The sequence below is a fragment of the Ochotona princeps genome, chromosome 21 (assembly GCF_030435755.1).
Source record: "Ochotona princeps isolate mOchPri1 chromosome 21, mOchPri1.hap1, whole genome shotgun sequence".
In the NCBI taxonomy this organism is placed as follows: Eukaryota; Metazoa; Chordata; class Mammalia; order Lagomorpha; family Ochotonidae; genus Ochotona; species Ochotona princeps.
The window spans coordinates 35,890,245-35,904,265 of record NC_080852.1 but is presented as its reverse complement, the minus strand read 5'-3'; the positions used below and the strand labels follow the sequence as shown (position 1 = coordinate 35,904,265).

At 48.3% G+C, this 14,021-nt stretch overlaps 1 protein-coding gene across 21 annotated transcripts in view; it reads right to left on the bottom strand.

Moving 5' to 3' along the window:
• NR2C2 (nuclear receptor subfamily 2 group C member 2) overlaps window positions 1–14,021 on the bottom strand; it is a 60,899-nt gene that overhangs the window by 10,421 nt on the left and 36,457 nt on the right. For 19 of the 21 annotated variants that reach the window (XR_009247374.1, XM_058678950.1, XM_058678952.1 and 16 more), the window contains 7 exons: window positions 12,372–12,474; window positions 11,514–11,693; window positions 9,579–9,726; window positions 8,899–8,992; window positions 5,754–5,887; window positions 4,194–4,371; window positions 2,674–2,795 (listed from right to left, as the gene is read on the bottom strand). Coding sequence is in view for 20 of the 21 variants with exons in the window: in XM_058678950.1 (XP_058534933.1) it covers window positions 2,674–2,795; window positions 4,194–4,371; window positions 5,754–5,887; window positions 8,899–8,992; window positions 9,579–9,726; window positions 11,514–11,693; window positions 12,372–12,474 (959 nt within the window). In the remaining variant the exon portion in view is untranslated. Of the gene's footprint in view, window positions 1–2,673; window positions 2,796–4,193; window positions 4,372–5,753; window positions 5,888–8,898; window positions 8,993–9,578; window positions 9,727–11,513; window positions 11,694–12,371; window positions 12,475–13,663; window positions 13,732–14,021 lie in introns of all 21 variants that reach the window. The other 2 variants (XM_058678957.1, XM_058678958.1) reach the window with 2 other exon arrangements.

Below are 14,021 nucleotides of genomic sequence, written 5' to 3'. Positions count from 1 at the left end.
GCACTAAGCTTCAGCATTCCCCACCAAGTACATCTAACTAGTGTTTGTTCAAGGTCTCCAGAATGTCCAGGGTTGTTCTCCCAACAATTATCAACTCCAGGAATGCTTTAACAAAAGGCTGTCTGATAAATTACTCTCTTAAAGCAGCTTCTTTACTTAGTTTGGGACACCATCATTTCTACAGTCTTCCAAGTCCTCAGCACTTGTGGCTGGGCTCTGGCCCGGGAGATCTCTGACTCACGTCCTCGGCCTAAGTCGTGAGAAGTGGCAGGGCTCAGAGGACAGCAGATGAGTGGATCCTGAAGGGCAGAAGCACACCCTGTCACTCCAGCACACAGGAGCAGACCCTGCTCTGCAGCTGGATCTGGGACCGACGCAGGGGGCAAGTGTCCAGCTGAGTCGGCTTGAAGCCCTGCCCTGGGCAGTTTCTTCAGTCACCCGGCAGGGCTAGCTTGCTGCGATCCACCTGCTCTTAGCTCCAAATGCAGCATCCATCCTTCCCTGTACCTTGAGACATTGGAAGGCTGGAAACACTGCTGACAAGGCTGGGCACCACCCCTGGTCATCTCAAGGATGGCCTAGCCACTGGAAGGCAATGGAACCAGCTCTGTGGCATTGTGCCACGGCCATCCACCTTAGATTTGTGCCTCGTCTTCTGGGATCCTATGCTGAACATCAACTTGTGAGATCTGACAGCACTTTGAACATGGTAGAATATTCTAACTTGGCCTGTGCTAAGAAACAGGGGAGGGTTCCAGATGATATAGAAAAAATACATTTGGGACAGTGGGAACACCATGTTTTTAAACTTTTTTTTTTTTTAAAGGGATATGGTGTTTACTGTATTTTCTCTTCTTTTTTTTTTTAACTTGAAAGAGTTAACAGAGAGGGGGAGAGACAGAGAAACGGGGGGGGGGGGGGGGGGGAGGAGAGAGAGAGAGAAAGATTAAGATCTTACATCTGCTGATTCATTTCCCAAATGGCTGCAACAGCCAGAGCTGAGCCAGTCTGAAGCTGGCAACCAGCTTTCTCTGGGTCTCCCATGTGGATGTAGGCAGACTTCAGCCAACCTCTGTGCTGCCCCAGGTCATTAGCAGGGAGAGGGACTGGAAATGGAGCAGCTGGGACATGAACTGTCACCCATATGAGATGTGGATTAGCTTGCTCTGCTGCATTGCTACCAGCACATCACTTTTGAACTCCCAGCTTAAAAGAAAATCCTGGCTATGGGGCCAGCACTGTAGCATAGTGGGTTAACTGCTGTCTGTGATGCCAACATCCTCCATATGGGCACGGTTTGAGTCCGGTGGCTCCAGTTCCTATCTAGTTCCCTGCTGATATGATTGGGAAAGCAGTGGAGGACGGCCCAAATCCTTGGGCCCCTGCACCCACATGGGAGACCTGGAAGCTTCTGGCTTTGGGCCCTCCCAGTTTTGGCTGTTGTGGCTATTTGGGGAAGGAACCAATAGATTTAAGATGTTTCTGTGTTTCCCTTTTCTCTATGTAACTCTGCCTTTCAAATAAATAAACTATATCTTAAAAACAAAACAAAAAAAAAACCAACTTGGTTATCCGGCATAGTACTAATAACAATGGGGATGCCTGAATTCACACCAGCTATACCAGATGCTAGCAAGTGGCAGACCATGCTTGCCATGAATAATAAACCTATAATGCTTGCTCAGTGGGCCCTGCTTGTCCAATTTTCCTCAAGGAGCCAATCCTGTCTCTTTCCTTCAGTGGAGGAAGACTGTGACATTCCTAGTTACTGCTCAGGATGTGAGCCACAACACCCCACCACCTTCCACTGATGTAGGTGAGGCCAGGCCCTAAGTGCCACACACTCACTAAGACCGCGTGGACCTTAAGGCCTGTATGAAAGTCCCACTGTAAGGAAACAAGGCTCTGAGGGGAAATGACTCGCACAAGGTAACACAGCTGGCAAGTCAGTGCTATAAACCACAGAACAATCTGGCCTTCCATTCTGGAGTTTTCTATGTGTTACTGAAAGATTTCTCTGCAATGTGCATTACCTCTCACCAAGGCCTATGTTTAAATGAACGGTTGTCTTTTAGCCGGTTGTGAGGCAGCTGCCGGGCACACCGCAGCACACACGGGCTGTACAGCACTTAGCACTTGGGCAGCGCTGTCGCTGGCATTCAGGTGGACAACATTACTCAGACATGCATGAACAAGCAAGCAAGCTGCAGAGAGGACACCAGGTGCAGTACCACTCAAGGGACTGGTCAGTGCGGTCAAGTGTGTATGTGAGAAGGTAACCCAGCACTCTGTGTTTGAGTGCATAGTAGAGTCACATTCCTCAAATGCCCGGACACAGCTGCTGGTGTGGCTCTGTCTGTGGGTCACACTGTAAACAGCACAGGGTTGGGGCTCACCCTTGCCTGCTGGTCCTCTCCAGCTCCAGCTCCTAGCACTGAGTCTGTGACATTGGTGACAGGTTCCATAAATGTCTGAGGAACACTGCACTGGTGACAGGGTCCCTTGATACTGGCTACTTGCTGTATTTATTAATAAACTCTGGGGTGGGGTGGTTCTTGAAAAAGGTCTCAAGAACAAACTGGAGCGGCCCTCATATAAGTTCTCCAGGCTATTTCTAGCAGAGGTGCGGCATGCTCCTCCCCCGATAAGGACATATGCCAAGAAAACACTCACCCAAGTGCCTGAAAAGCTGGGATTGACCTGGCCCAGTGCATGGAGAGGAAGAGCAGGCGGGACGCAGACTCGCAGATGTAGTGTACGTTGAGGTACTCTGGCATCGGGCTGGGCATTGTTAGCTGGAAAACAGGGGGCACAGAGCCAGAGGTGAAGGAGTCTGAGGACAGCTGAGCTGCCCACATGCACCTCTGACCTCTTTCAACAGCAGCAGCATGGGGCCTGTCTTTAGTGAGGTGCCGACCTCATGGTAGGAGTCCTGTACTGCTTCCCTGTGTCTTCGTGCTCAATCTAATGGCCCTTGATGTGGCTGATGGGTCTGAGGGGACTTCCTAGCTCATAGATATCAAAATATCCTATTCAAAATGTGTTTCAGCTTAGATGGGAACATGTGGGCCACATTCATGGGCTGGTAGGCACGGAAGGTCACTTTCAGGGAACAGAGGTGAGAATCAAGGAGAAACCCGCATGGTAAGAGGAAGACTCCCACCACTTGAAAGTTGGCCAGGGCTCTGCAATTCCATTGTCTAGAAGGGCCTCCAATGCCCCTGAAGCTGCAATTTCACCATTGACCTAGGTTCTGGGCAGCCTTGGCCAACTAGGGACAGAGATTCCACATTTGTGACTGAGTGGTTAAACCTTTCCAGCAAAACATACTGGGAATAGGCATAGTCAATCTGGAGACTCAAGGACAGAGAAGACCTCAGCGCCTTGGAATGGCTTGTACCAGGAGGTCAAGCGTGCGCAGGAAAGCCTGTGTGGACCAACAGTTTCTTCCAGGATGGTTATGGTATACTTTCTGAGGGCCGGAGACTAGGTAGTCAGGCTCTATGGTTCAGAACCAAGGTGAGCTGGCTGCTTGGTGAGATTTTGGTAGGAAGACTTGTAGTGGACAGAGAAGACCTCTGCTAAAGCTGTGGGGGCACAGCTAGCCCTCATCTTTTGGGACCACACTGGCCAGTCTTGGCAATGATGTGCCACACCCTCATCAGGTTTACCTGCAGAATTCTATGTGTGGTGAGCAAAAGAATGTGAAATGTTTTACAACGAAAATGCTGTTCTGGGACACAAGATCCTGCTTAAGGCCCTGATGTCACATGAAAATGAGCTCATGCGGCAGCTAGTATTTTGGCATAGAAGGATAAGCCACTGCCTATGATGCCAGCATTCACATCGGCACTGGTCTGAGTCCCAGCTGCTCCATTTCAGTCCACCTTCCAGCTAATGTGCCTCGGAAAGCAGTGGAAGATGGCCAAAGTTGGGCACCTGCCATCCACTTCCAGCACCCAGAGGAAAGCTCCTGGCTTTGGCATGGTCCAGCCTTGGCTGAAGCAGTTATTTAGGGAGTGAACCAGCAGATAGAAGATCTCACACTGTCTCCATGTCTCTGTAATTCTGACTTTCAAGTAAATAAATCAATCTTAAAAAAATGAGCTCATGCTAGGGGTTGCAGCTCAGCTTTATCAGAGAGCCTCTCAACAGGCTGAGAGGCTGGACATGCGGTTAGTGGGCACACTCACCTTAAATGTGACGTGTGTGTCTGAAAGGAGAGGGCCTTCCACCTCAATGATGGGTGTTGACTGGTCTCGGCTGATGACGTGGATGCTCCCCCCGCCACTGGTGTCTACCCCATCGGCCAGGCTTGGAGGCGAGGAGCTGTCTGTGGTATTAAGTGCTTTAGCTAAGGTATCAAATGCCCTGTGAGCAAAAATGAAGCAAGCAAGTGCTATGAATCTATAGCTTGGGAGGCACAGAGCTCTAGCTGAGATGTACTTCAGAAAAGCAATGCTTTGAGGAACAGATAATTTAATTCTATCTACCAAGGGAAGGCCAACACTTAGAGCATCTGTGGATCGCCCATGGGCAGGACTGAGCTCCCTAATGTTTATTTCCCCATATAATTTGTATTCTTCATAACTTGCTTTTTATTATGGTTTAAATATGATTTGCAGATGTTCATGAATTCATGCAGATGTTTAAACTCCCAAGCTCTATGTTAGTGGTTAATGGATGGATGAAGGATAGAGACTGGATCTAATGGGAATTGGGAGGTGGGCCTGGGTGGAGGTCTCCAGGGTACTGGGGGCTTCCCCAGCACGTGGCCTTGATGGAGGTCTCCAGGGCGCCCGGGGCTCCCCCAGCAGGTGGTTCTTGTGAGATGGATCATTATGTAAGCAGCATGTGCTTCCTGGCCCTCTGTCATTCAGCTTCACTAGAGATGGAGCCAACATGTCTGCTCAATGTTCAACTGTGAACATCTGGAACTATAAACTGAAATGAAGCTTATTGCTCTCTAAACTGTTCCTCTTAAGCATTTTACTTGAAATAATGAAATGTATTTCCACAGGCAGAAATTCTGTTTTACAGATGAGAACACTGACGCTACAGGTGTCAACTCTCCTCAGACCATTCACGTTAAGTGATAGAATCAGAATTCTACCTAAGTCAAATCCACCCTCTTTCCACTGGACCTAGATCTTACTTTCTCTCTCAGGCTGAAAATGACCCTGAGGACCAGGGTCCCTGTGTTCTCCTCTGCCATGCACCTGGCCAGCCGAGCAAGACAGGCCAGAGTGGAAGAAGCCACACCAAGTACCAGGCTGCAGAGGAGAAAGATCTATACATCCAGGACCTGCCAGTACTCCGTCAGCCAACATACATGTAGCTACCCTGGTGAAGCCAGGCTTGAAATTCACTACCTAGAAGAGTTTACATGAGAAAAATGGGCCACACGGGAGGCAGGATATAGGATGCATTGTTACCATGCAGGGGCACTCAACACTGATCACTACAAACAGATGTGCCCACTGAAAGCCTTCCCCGACTCCCCTATCATACGGAGTTGCCTGCTTTTCCTTTTACATTATTTGGAATGAAAAGCAGTTTTGAATTTTATAACATGTAATTTAAGTGGGCCAATATTCCCACAGCTAAAATTTGAAAGAAGACTCTGTGTAGGGTCGTTGTGGCAGTTTAAAACCCTTGATCAAACCCAGGATATATGCCAGGATGTCACAATTTACCCCAGCCCACAGCTGTGAGTGTGTATGGGGGGGGGGTGTCCCATCTTGGGCTCCTACCGTGTAATCTCATTTGCAGACTGGTCCTCTGGCTGGATTTCTGAAGTGTCACCATTGTTTAAGGATTCACTTAGGTTAGCAAGGGAGGTCACAACGTTTGCCAGTGTGCCCAGAGCCCCCTGGCTTGTTTCTGCCTATTAAACAAAAAATAGTCACATTAAATACAAACACACACAAGTCAGCTCTATCCCTAAAGGTGTAATGATGGTTCTAGAACAGTTAGCTAGGGGGTGTGACCACAAGGGTGTGGTGGGAAGGCACTGTTTGTGGAGATGGGTTAGTTTCCTGTATCTCAGTTGTGGTTGTAGTTTCATAATCCACAATGCCAATCATGTCAGAGTCTAGACAACACTAAAAATGGACAAGAGATTTCAACATTTTTGCCAATGAAGAAACAAAAGTGGTCAACAAGCACATTAAAAGATGCTCAGAATTACTGGAATGCAAATCAAAACCAGCAGATACCATTTCACACACACTAGGATGGACAAGTATTTGTGAGGAAGTAGAGAAATCACAGCCTCTGTGCAAAGCTGGTAGGGATGTAAAGCAGTGTGGTCATCTTGCAGAACTATCTGGCTGTTCCTTAAAGGTCTAACCCTAAGAGTTACCATCTGACCAGCAATTCTGATCTAAAGTAGAAACACCTCAAACGTCCATCAACTGGTAAGTGGGTAAACACATGTTATGGTTTGCCCACACAGTGGCATGTTATTTGGTAACCGAAAGGCATGAACTAGTAACACATGCTACCAGGGATGAACCTGCTGTAACCTGAGTCACAAAGAATCACAGATTATGTAGTTTTCATGAGGACACCTACAGAACAGACACAAACATGCAGTTAGAAACTATGGTAGAGGTGACAGATTCTAGAAGTGAGGGAAGGGGAATGACTTCCTAGTGAGTTTAAAGGCTTCTTCTGGGGAGACAAAAACAATCTGAAATTAGGGATAATGGTAGCAAAACTGATCATACCAAAACTCACTAAATTATACTATCAAAGGATATATTGGTATGCAACTTATATTTCCATTTCTTAAAAAAAGAGAAAGCTAGAGATTGACTTGCACAAACCAAGATATAGATACATAAACTACAATCAACAGAGAACTGGTCAGTAAGTCGCAGAGTCATGGGAGGCCGTGTGCAGCTGCTGGGGGGTGGAAGCCATCACAACAGCAAATAATAAAGGGGAATAAAGAAGAGGGGAAAATCAGAACAATGCTACTCACTACGCCCCAATCTGATGGTCAGGTGGTCAGGAGCAGCAATGAGTTAAGAGTGGCAGGCACAGAGGTGGGTTAATTAAGACACTGCCTGAGATGCCAGCATCCCATACAGGCACTGGATTGAGTCCCTGCTGCTCCACTTCGTCCACCCTGGGAAAGCAGTCAAAGATGGCCCAAATACTTGGCTCCCTGTCCTCAACATGGGAGACCTAGATTCTGGCTTCACCCTGGCCCACCTCTGGCAATTAAGTGAACCAGTGGAAGGAAGGGCTCCAACTCTGCCTTACAAACCAACCAACCTTTAAAAATCCTGACCACGGCATCTCCCATAGCATCTGCATGGTGGGTAAGCAGGAACTCTACAGCTTTGCACTTCTTTCAAATGGAACTATTTTGAACGTATAATGATTTCAAAGTAAAAACTTTGAAAACAGCTTCTGCAATCTGTTACCCCAGGTGCTGTGATGTATTATGTGCTTCTCAGCTGAGTCTTAGTGCTCCCCCTTGAAGGCAGAGGGACAGCAGTGTGTTCACTTGGACAAGAAGGCTTTTGCATTTCCAGGAGCAGTCACTAATTCCTAACAGCCAGCACTTACTGCTGTGAGGAGCAAGCTGGCACTCTGAGCCCAGTGCCTGCATGGATGGCACCCAGAATGGCTGTGTGAGTTTCAGGTGACCAGGAATCTTGAGGTTATTCAGGCCCAACTTTGGAGCTTTTGTTTCCCCTGTATCTTCCTACAGTCAGAACCACTGCTGTGAACTGCCTCTGGTGATAATCAACTAGGTGTGCTCCATCAGCTCATGTGCTGCACACGGTCACAGCCCAAAGACAGAGCAGAGCCCAGAGCCCAGCCCAAGGACCCCACGGGGCAGGGTGGCTCCTCAGCCCAGCCAAGGGTTCTCAGCTTTGCCTGTTCATCCCCTGACGTGACAGGTGTAAACAGACAGGGACCCTGCAGGCCTGGCTCGACCCAGTGCTCTCAGCTACTGAGATGTCTCTGCAGCGCTGTGGCTTACTGTTAATTCTTTACTTCCTAAGTTTATATCCGGAACAACAAAATGAGAAAAGCAGTGGGTTTCCTGGGCTGCATAAATACCTCCCTGGATTTCCTCCTAGAAACCGTCATGGGAAGGCAAGCACTGTCATCAGTAAGGTTGACTTCCCATGCTGATCTGCTGTAGCACAGCTCTAGAGCTTAACCACATCTGGGTAAACTTCCTCCTAAGGGCTACCTAACTAAAACAAACTGGGTGGGGATGGATTATAACATAGGGGGTAAAGAGTCTGTGATGCTGGCATCCCATATGGGCACTGGTTTCAGTTATAGATGCTCCGCTTCCCACCACTGCTAATGGCGTAGGAAAACCAGCAGATGACGGCCCCAGTGCTTGGGCCCGACACCTCATGGGAGACCAGGATGAAGCTCCTGGCTTTGGCCTTTTCCAGTCCTGGCTGGTGCAGCATTCTGGGGAGTGATCCAGCAAATGGAAGATCCCCATCTCTCCTCTCTGTTAACTCTGACATTCAAAATAAATTAACAAGTCTTTTAAGGGAGGAAAAAGGACTGAGGGTTTTTGGAAAAGGCTATTGCAGGGTAAATAGTAAGCAGCCAGACAGCTTGCTAATATGCTAATCTCAGAGTCCAGAACCATAGAATATTCACCAAACTGAAGTCTAGACTCTGACATGATTTGATGACTGTAACTAGCCAGCTCCAACTGAGGTTTCTGAAAAGGCAGCAGCAACCCAAAAACAAATTCCAGTATGGCTGATCACAACCAGAAGTAAAGTGACATGCCAAGGTCAAGTTGTGCTGTGCTCTCTGAAGGTCAAGAAGGTAGGACACACATTTGGGAAACCAGCCTGTAGTGGCAACACTGAGGAACAGAAGAGCATGGGGAAGAAACCTCACCTTGGAGTCTGTGGCCAGGACAACCGTGCCATCCTCACGTATCAAAGGCTGCTGGATGTTCACAAGCATCCCTGGATCAAGAAGACCTGTTTGTCTATTTAAGACATAAAGAAACCCAGAGTAGCTTCCAACATTTTACATATAGTATGATCACACTGCATTCATCTGCCCCTTCAACACATGCAAAACTACCTGCAGAGCAGCAAAGCTCCAACGAGGCTCAGCCACCAAGGGACTAAATGAGCCCCTTTTCTGATGGGCACAGAGCTTTCCACACTGACTGAAGAGTGTGGCCATCCTGCCAAAGAACGTTAATGTGCTTGCTCTTCTGAGGACCACGAGGCATCCCCCACACCAGTTTCAAGAAATATTTTGGACTTCTTCTTTGCCCTATTTCTTTCGAATAAGTTCAGTGGATTAAATTAAAAACATTTGTGGTGGTGTCCAGGGCCTGACTGACCTGTCTGTACTGAAAAAAAGCCCCAGTACTCAATTACAAGCAACCGTTTTCCTCTCAGGAATGATGGTGTTAACTGCAGGACACACTCTGAGCCTGAAACAGAAGGACTGCAGATCCGTCCCAAGGCTGCATCCTCAGGCCTGTCTGGATGTGCGACTCAGCAGGCAGGCAGGAGCCAGGGACTGAGGCGATGCCACCCTTTGTGAGAATGGGGACTGACCTTGCTCCATCTTTGTCTGCTACAAATGTGGGGGTGGCTATCAGGGGACTTCTCAGGTCCTTCCGGATATAGATTTTCTCAGTTGAAGCAGCACAATTGCTTGGTTTCTCCCGTTGCACATCAAAGGGCTTCCGTTCACTCTGCACAGCTTAAATCATAACATAAATGTTCACATTTAGAGCATAGATCCAATTGACGAACACCCACAGCCCTTCAAACACTGCGAGGAAGGAGGTCTTCCTGCTCGGACTGTCACTGCAGGGATGTAATGATGGTGCTAGATGCTTCCAGCTCAGTTGCTACAGGGTGCTTTTCAAAGAGGAGAAGGGTTCATAGTTCACCAATGCCATGTGAAACCTAAAAGCAAAAAACAGCTCCAGGGAGCAGCTGCTGCCTGCCTAGAAGCTGCTGGAGCAGCACACTGCGTGGCCTCTAGGGGCCACACTGAGCCCTCAGGGCCTTCACTTCCCTTTACATCATCAATTCATTGTATGTATTAGAGAGGCACAGCAAGAGAGACAGACATAATGAGCTTCACCTGCCTCATTCCATCCCTGACACGGCTGAGGTTGGGCCAGGCTATGGGTCTCCCACAGGAGTGGTAGCAAGGACTCAACTACTGAGTTGTCAGGAGGTGCATGAGCAGGAAGCTAGAACAAGCAGCAGAATGGGGGCTTGACTCAACACTCCAGTGGGACGCGGGCATGACAAATAGTGTCTTATCCTTTGCATCACACACCCTTGGGCTCATACTTCCTACCAGTGACCAAATGGACTCTTGCCAAAAGAAACACTCCTTTTCTGGCGGATTGTTGAAAGAAAGACTATCCTGAGCCACAAATAACAGAGGAACCATTGCAACTCCCAAGTCAGTTTCCAGCTTCTGCAACCCGTTCAGTGCCCATTATACCACACTAGCAATCTTTCCCTTTAGGAACCTGGTGTGAGAACAGGGATACATGTCAAAAAAAAAAAAAACAGGAAGAAGTAAGACCTGTTTTAAAGAAAGAAGTGGTGGATCGAAGTGACTAGCATTAAGACACTGTACTAACTGAAATCACCACTTAGGTCCTAGGTTTTTATGTATAGCTACGATCTGTCTCATAGAGATTTAAGCTACCACAATGAATAAAATTACTGCTCACTGAGAACAAGGACAGTTTGGCAATGTAGGCTAGCGATGTCTGGATTCACTCTGGGGAAACAGCAGTTGTTGCTGGCAAAAGTTGGGCTGCTATTTCTAATTACTCAAAGAATAGATATCCACTAATCCCCAACCCCCTCCCACCCAGTTCCCACTCCTGGAACTGCAATCACCATGACCTCTCGGTCTTCCAAGGGAGCCCATTCTCCTGGATCCATGGCACTAGGCCTCCAGTCAAGTGCCTGTCCTCATTTGCTATCCTCCAATCTCCCACAGCAGCCAGAGTCCCAACTGTCCTCCCCTTGGATTTCCCTCTGCTGCCTCTCCTGGATCCCTGCTTCCAGGATGGCACAACTAGCAAGAGGGGACCTCCGTGTGCTGACTGTCCCTGTGGCAACAGCTCTCACTACACAACCACAGCCGTGCAGAGGCTGGAGTGAGGGAAAGCACAGTGGGCAGAAGGCAGGGCGTTCGTTCTCAGCAGCAGCAGGCCAAGGATTCTGCAGCCGAGAGGCTACCTGTCTCCCCATTGGTAGAGTCGGGTGTGTTGATGTTAGCTTATTCCCAAGCTGCGTGCACCCCACTCTGCTCTGCTGCCTCGGCTTTCCACACACCATGGGAACCGACTGTCGGGGTTCAATCACCCAGCTGACCCAAAATGTAAACCGAAACGAAGACTGAGTGGGTGAGATTTTCCCTAAAACATTTAAAGGCCACAGACAGACACCTTACTGAACAGACTCCCATGCCCTCTCCCTGTTGATGCAGGCTGCTTCAATTCTGCTACTCACATTCCATCTTCATGCCCATCTCTAGGCATTTTTTTAGCCGGCAGAACTGACAGCGATTGCGATGATGCTTGTTGATGATGCAGTCTTGGTTGCTCCGACAGCTGTAGGTCAAATTTTTCCTCACGCTCCTTTTGAAAAAACCTTTGCAACCTTCACAACTGACAGCCCCATAGTGACGGCCTGAAAGGAAAAGGCACCAGCAGTTAGCCCAGAGATGAGGTGACCTGCCACAGTCCCTGCTTTGGAGAGGAAACTATCCAAGTAACTTGGGGCGCATGCTGGCAGATGCTGCTGGCCATGTGGGTAACGTCAGCACTAAGCTTATGGCCACATGGACCTCCCACAGTTAATCCTTTTTTAAATTCGAAAGAGTTGGAGAGAGATCTTGCTATTGATCTTCCATTCACTGGTTTACTTCCCAAGTGACTCAACGGCTGGGGCTGGAGCAGGATGAATCCAGAAGCCTGGAGCTTCCTCTGGGTCTCATTGGGGAATTTGGGGATGCAGCCCAATCTCCTGGCCATCTCCTGCTGCTTTCCAAGAAAATTAGCAGGGAGCTGGATCAGAAATGGAACATATCGTACTCAAACCAGTGTCCATAAGCACTGTAGATAGTAGCTTAACCTGCTGTGCCCAGAGCCAGCCCCTCTCCAGTCTTCAAGGCAATTTAATGAAGTCAGGATGCTCAGATGCTATTCAAGAGCTAGTAAATGGCCTGACCTCAGCACCCTCAGCACACAGAGGAGGGCTGACTGCTCCATCCACCTGTACCCAGCTGATCCTGCTCCTGGCTCCGCCCACAACAGCTGGTTCTTGCTGTTGGGCCACAATATTTCCCCAGCAGAGTGGCTCACACACCAGAGGCTTTGTCGCCACAGACCACGCAGTACTCCACCACCTGGGGCCGCTGCACATCTGCCTTGCCCAGCAACCGCTCCACAGAGGCAGAATCCGTGACGATCTAAGAGATTAAGAAGCAAAGTAATGTTTAACTATAAATCCCTAATCTTGAGTTCCTAAGCAGAACTCAGGGTACTACCAGGAAAATCTCCTGGACCACCCCCCTTCAGCATAGGTTTGTCCTCATCTCTGGCACCTCCTCCAAGGCTGGGGACCTTGTGGGGGAATCACACACAGACGTTCCCGCTGAAAAGATTCTTCTGGTTGCCTCACTGCTTTCACACAACAATCTGAAAGTTTGCCAAAAGGCATACCTGTCAGAAATAACCCACCTTGCTAATTAAATAACTACTCCTTGAGACAGCTGGTGGTTTAAGACTGAAAATGGCTCTTTCCCCTGAAACAGCATTACTGACCTGGGGGAGTCTTTTTTTTTTTTTTTTAAGATTTATTTATTTTTATTGGAAAGACAAATTTACAGAGAGGAGATATACAAAGATCTTCCATCTGATAGATGGTTCACTCCTAAACGGCCACAATGGCTGGAGCTGAGCCGATCTGAAGCCTGAAGCCAGGAGCCAGGAACTTCTTCCAGGTCTCCCACATGGGTGCAAGGTCCCAAGGCTTTGGGCCGTCCTTGACTGCTTTCCCAGGCCACAAGCAGGGAGCTGGATGGGAGGTGGAGTATCCAGGACACTAACCGGCACCCATATGGGGATACTGGCATTTGTAAGGGGAGGATTAGCCAATTTAAGTTACACCTGGCCTAACATAGGACACACTTGTAACATCAATGAGAAAGCAGAAAGCAATTGTTACTGGAAAAATGAACTTAAATTTGAGCCAACAATAAGCTATCAAATGATTTATGCATAGTGGGAACACACAGAGAAATGATACAGATTCACCTGCTGTGAAACCGAAGATTTCAGATGATCAGGAATGCAGTGTGGTGGGGAAGGATGGGATAGTATTTACAAACTCCAGTATAAGGTGCTTAAGAATACAGTTCTTCCGGGGCTGCTTTTGTAGCATGGAGGGTTAAGCTGCACTGTTCAAGCTATTGCTTATGATGCTGGCATTGGAGCACACTTTGAGCCCTAGCTGTTCCACTTTGATTCAGCTCCCCACTGATGTGCCTGGGAGGCAGTGGAAGATGGCCCAGTTAACTGGGGCCCTACACCCCATGTTGAAGACCTGGCTGGAATTCTGGGCTTCTGGCTTCTGCCTGGCCCAGCCCTGGCCATTACCTCCATTTGCGGAGTGACGAACAGGCAGAAGATCCCTTTGTCTCTGTTATTCTTTCATGTAAATAAACCTTAGGAAAAAAAAAAGAACAAAGTACAATTCTTTATGTGTGCACATGTGAGACACAAAGACACACACACACACACACACACAGATCTGCAATATGCAAAAGCCAGGAGCCAAGAACTGCGTCTGGGTCTCCCATGTGGCTACTGCCTTCCTGACATACTAGCATGAAGCTGGATCAGAAGTGGAGCAGCGGGGACTCCAATCTGCACTCCCATACGGGAGGTGTCACAGTGGCTTAAGTCACTGCACTGCAAAGACCTACTCCTTCAATATCCAGTTTTACTAGCTAAA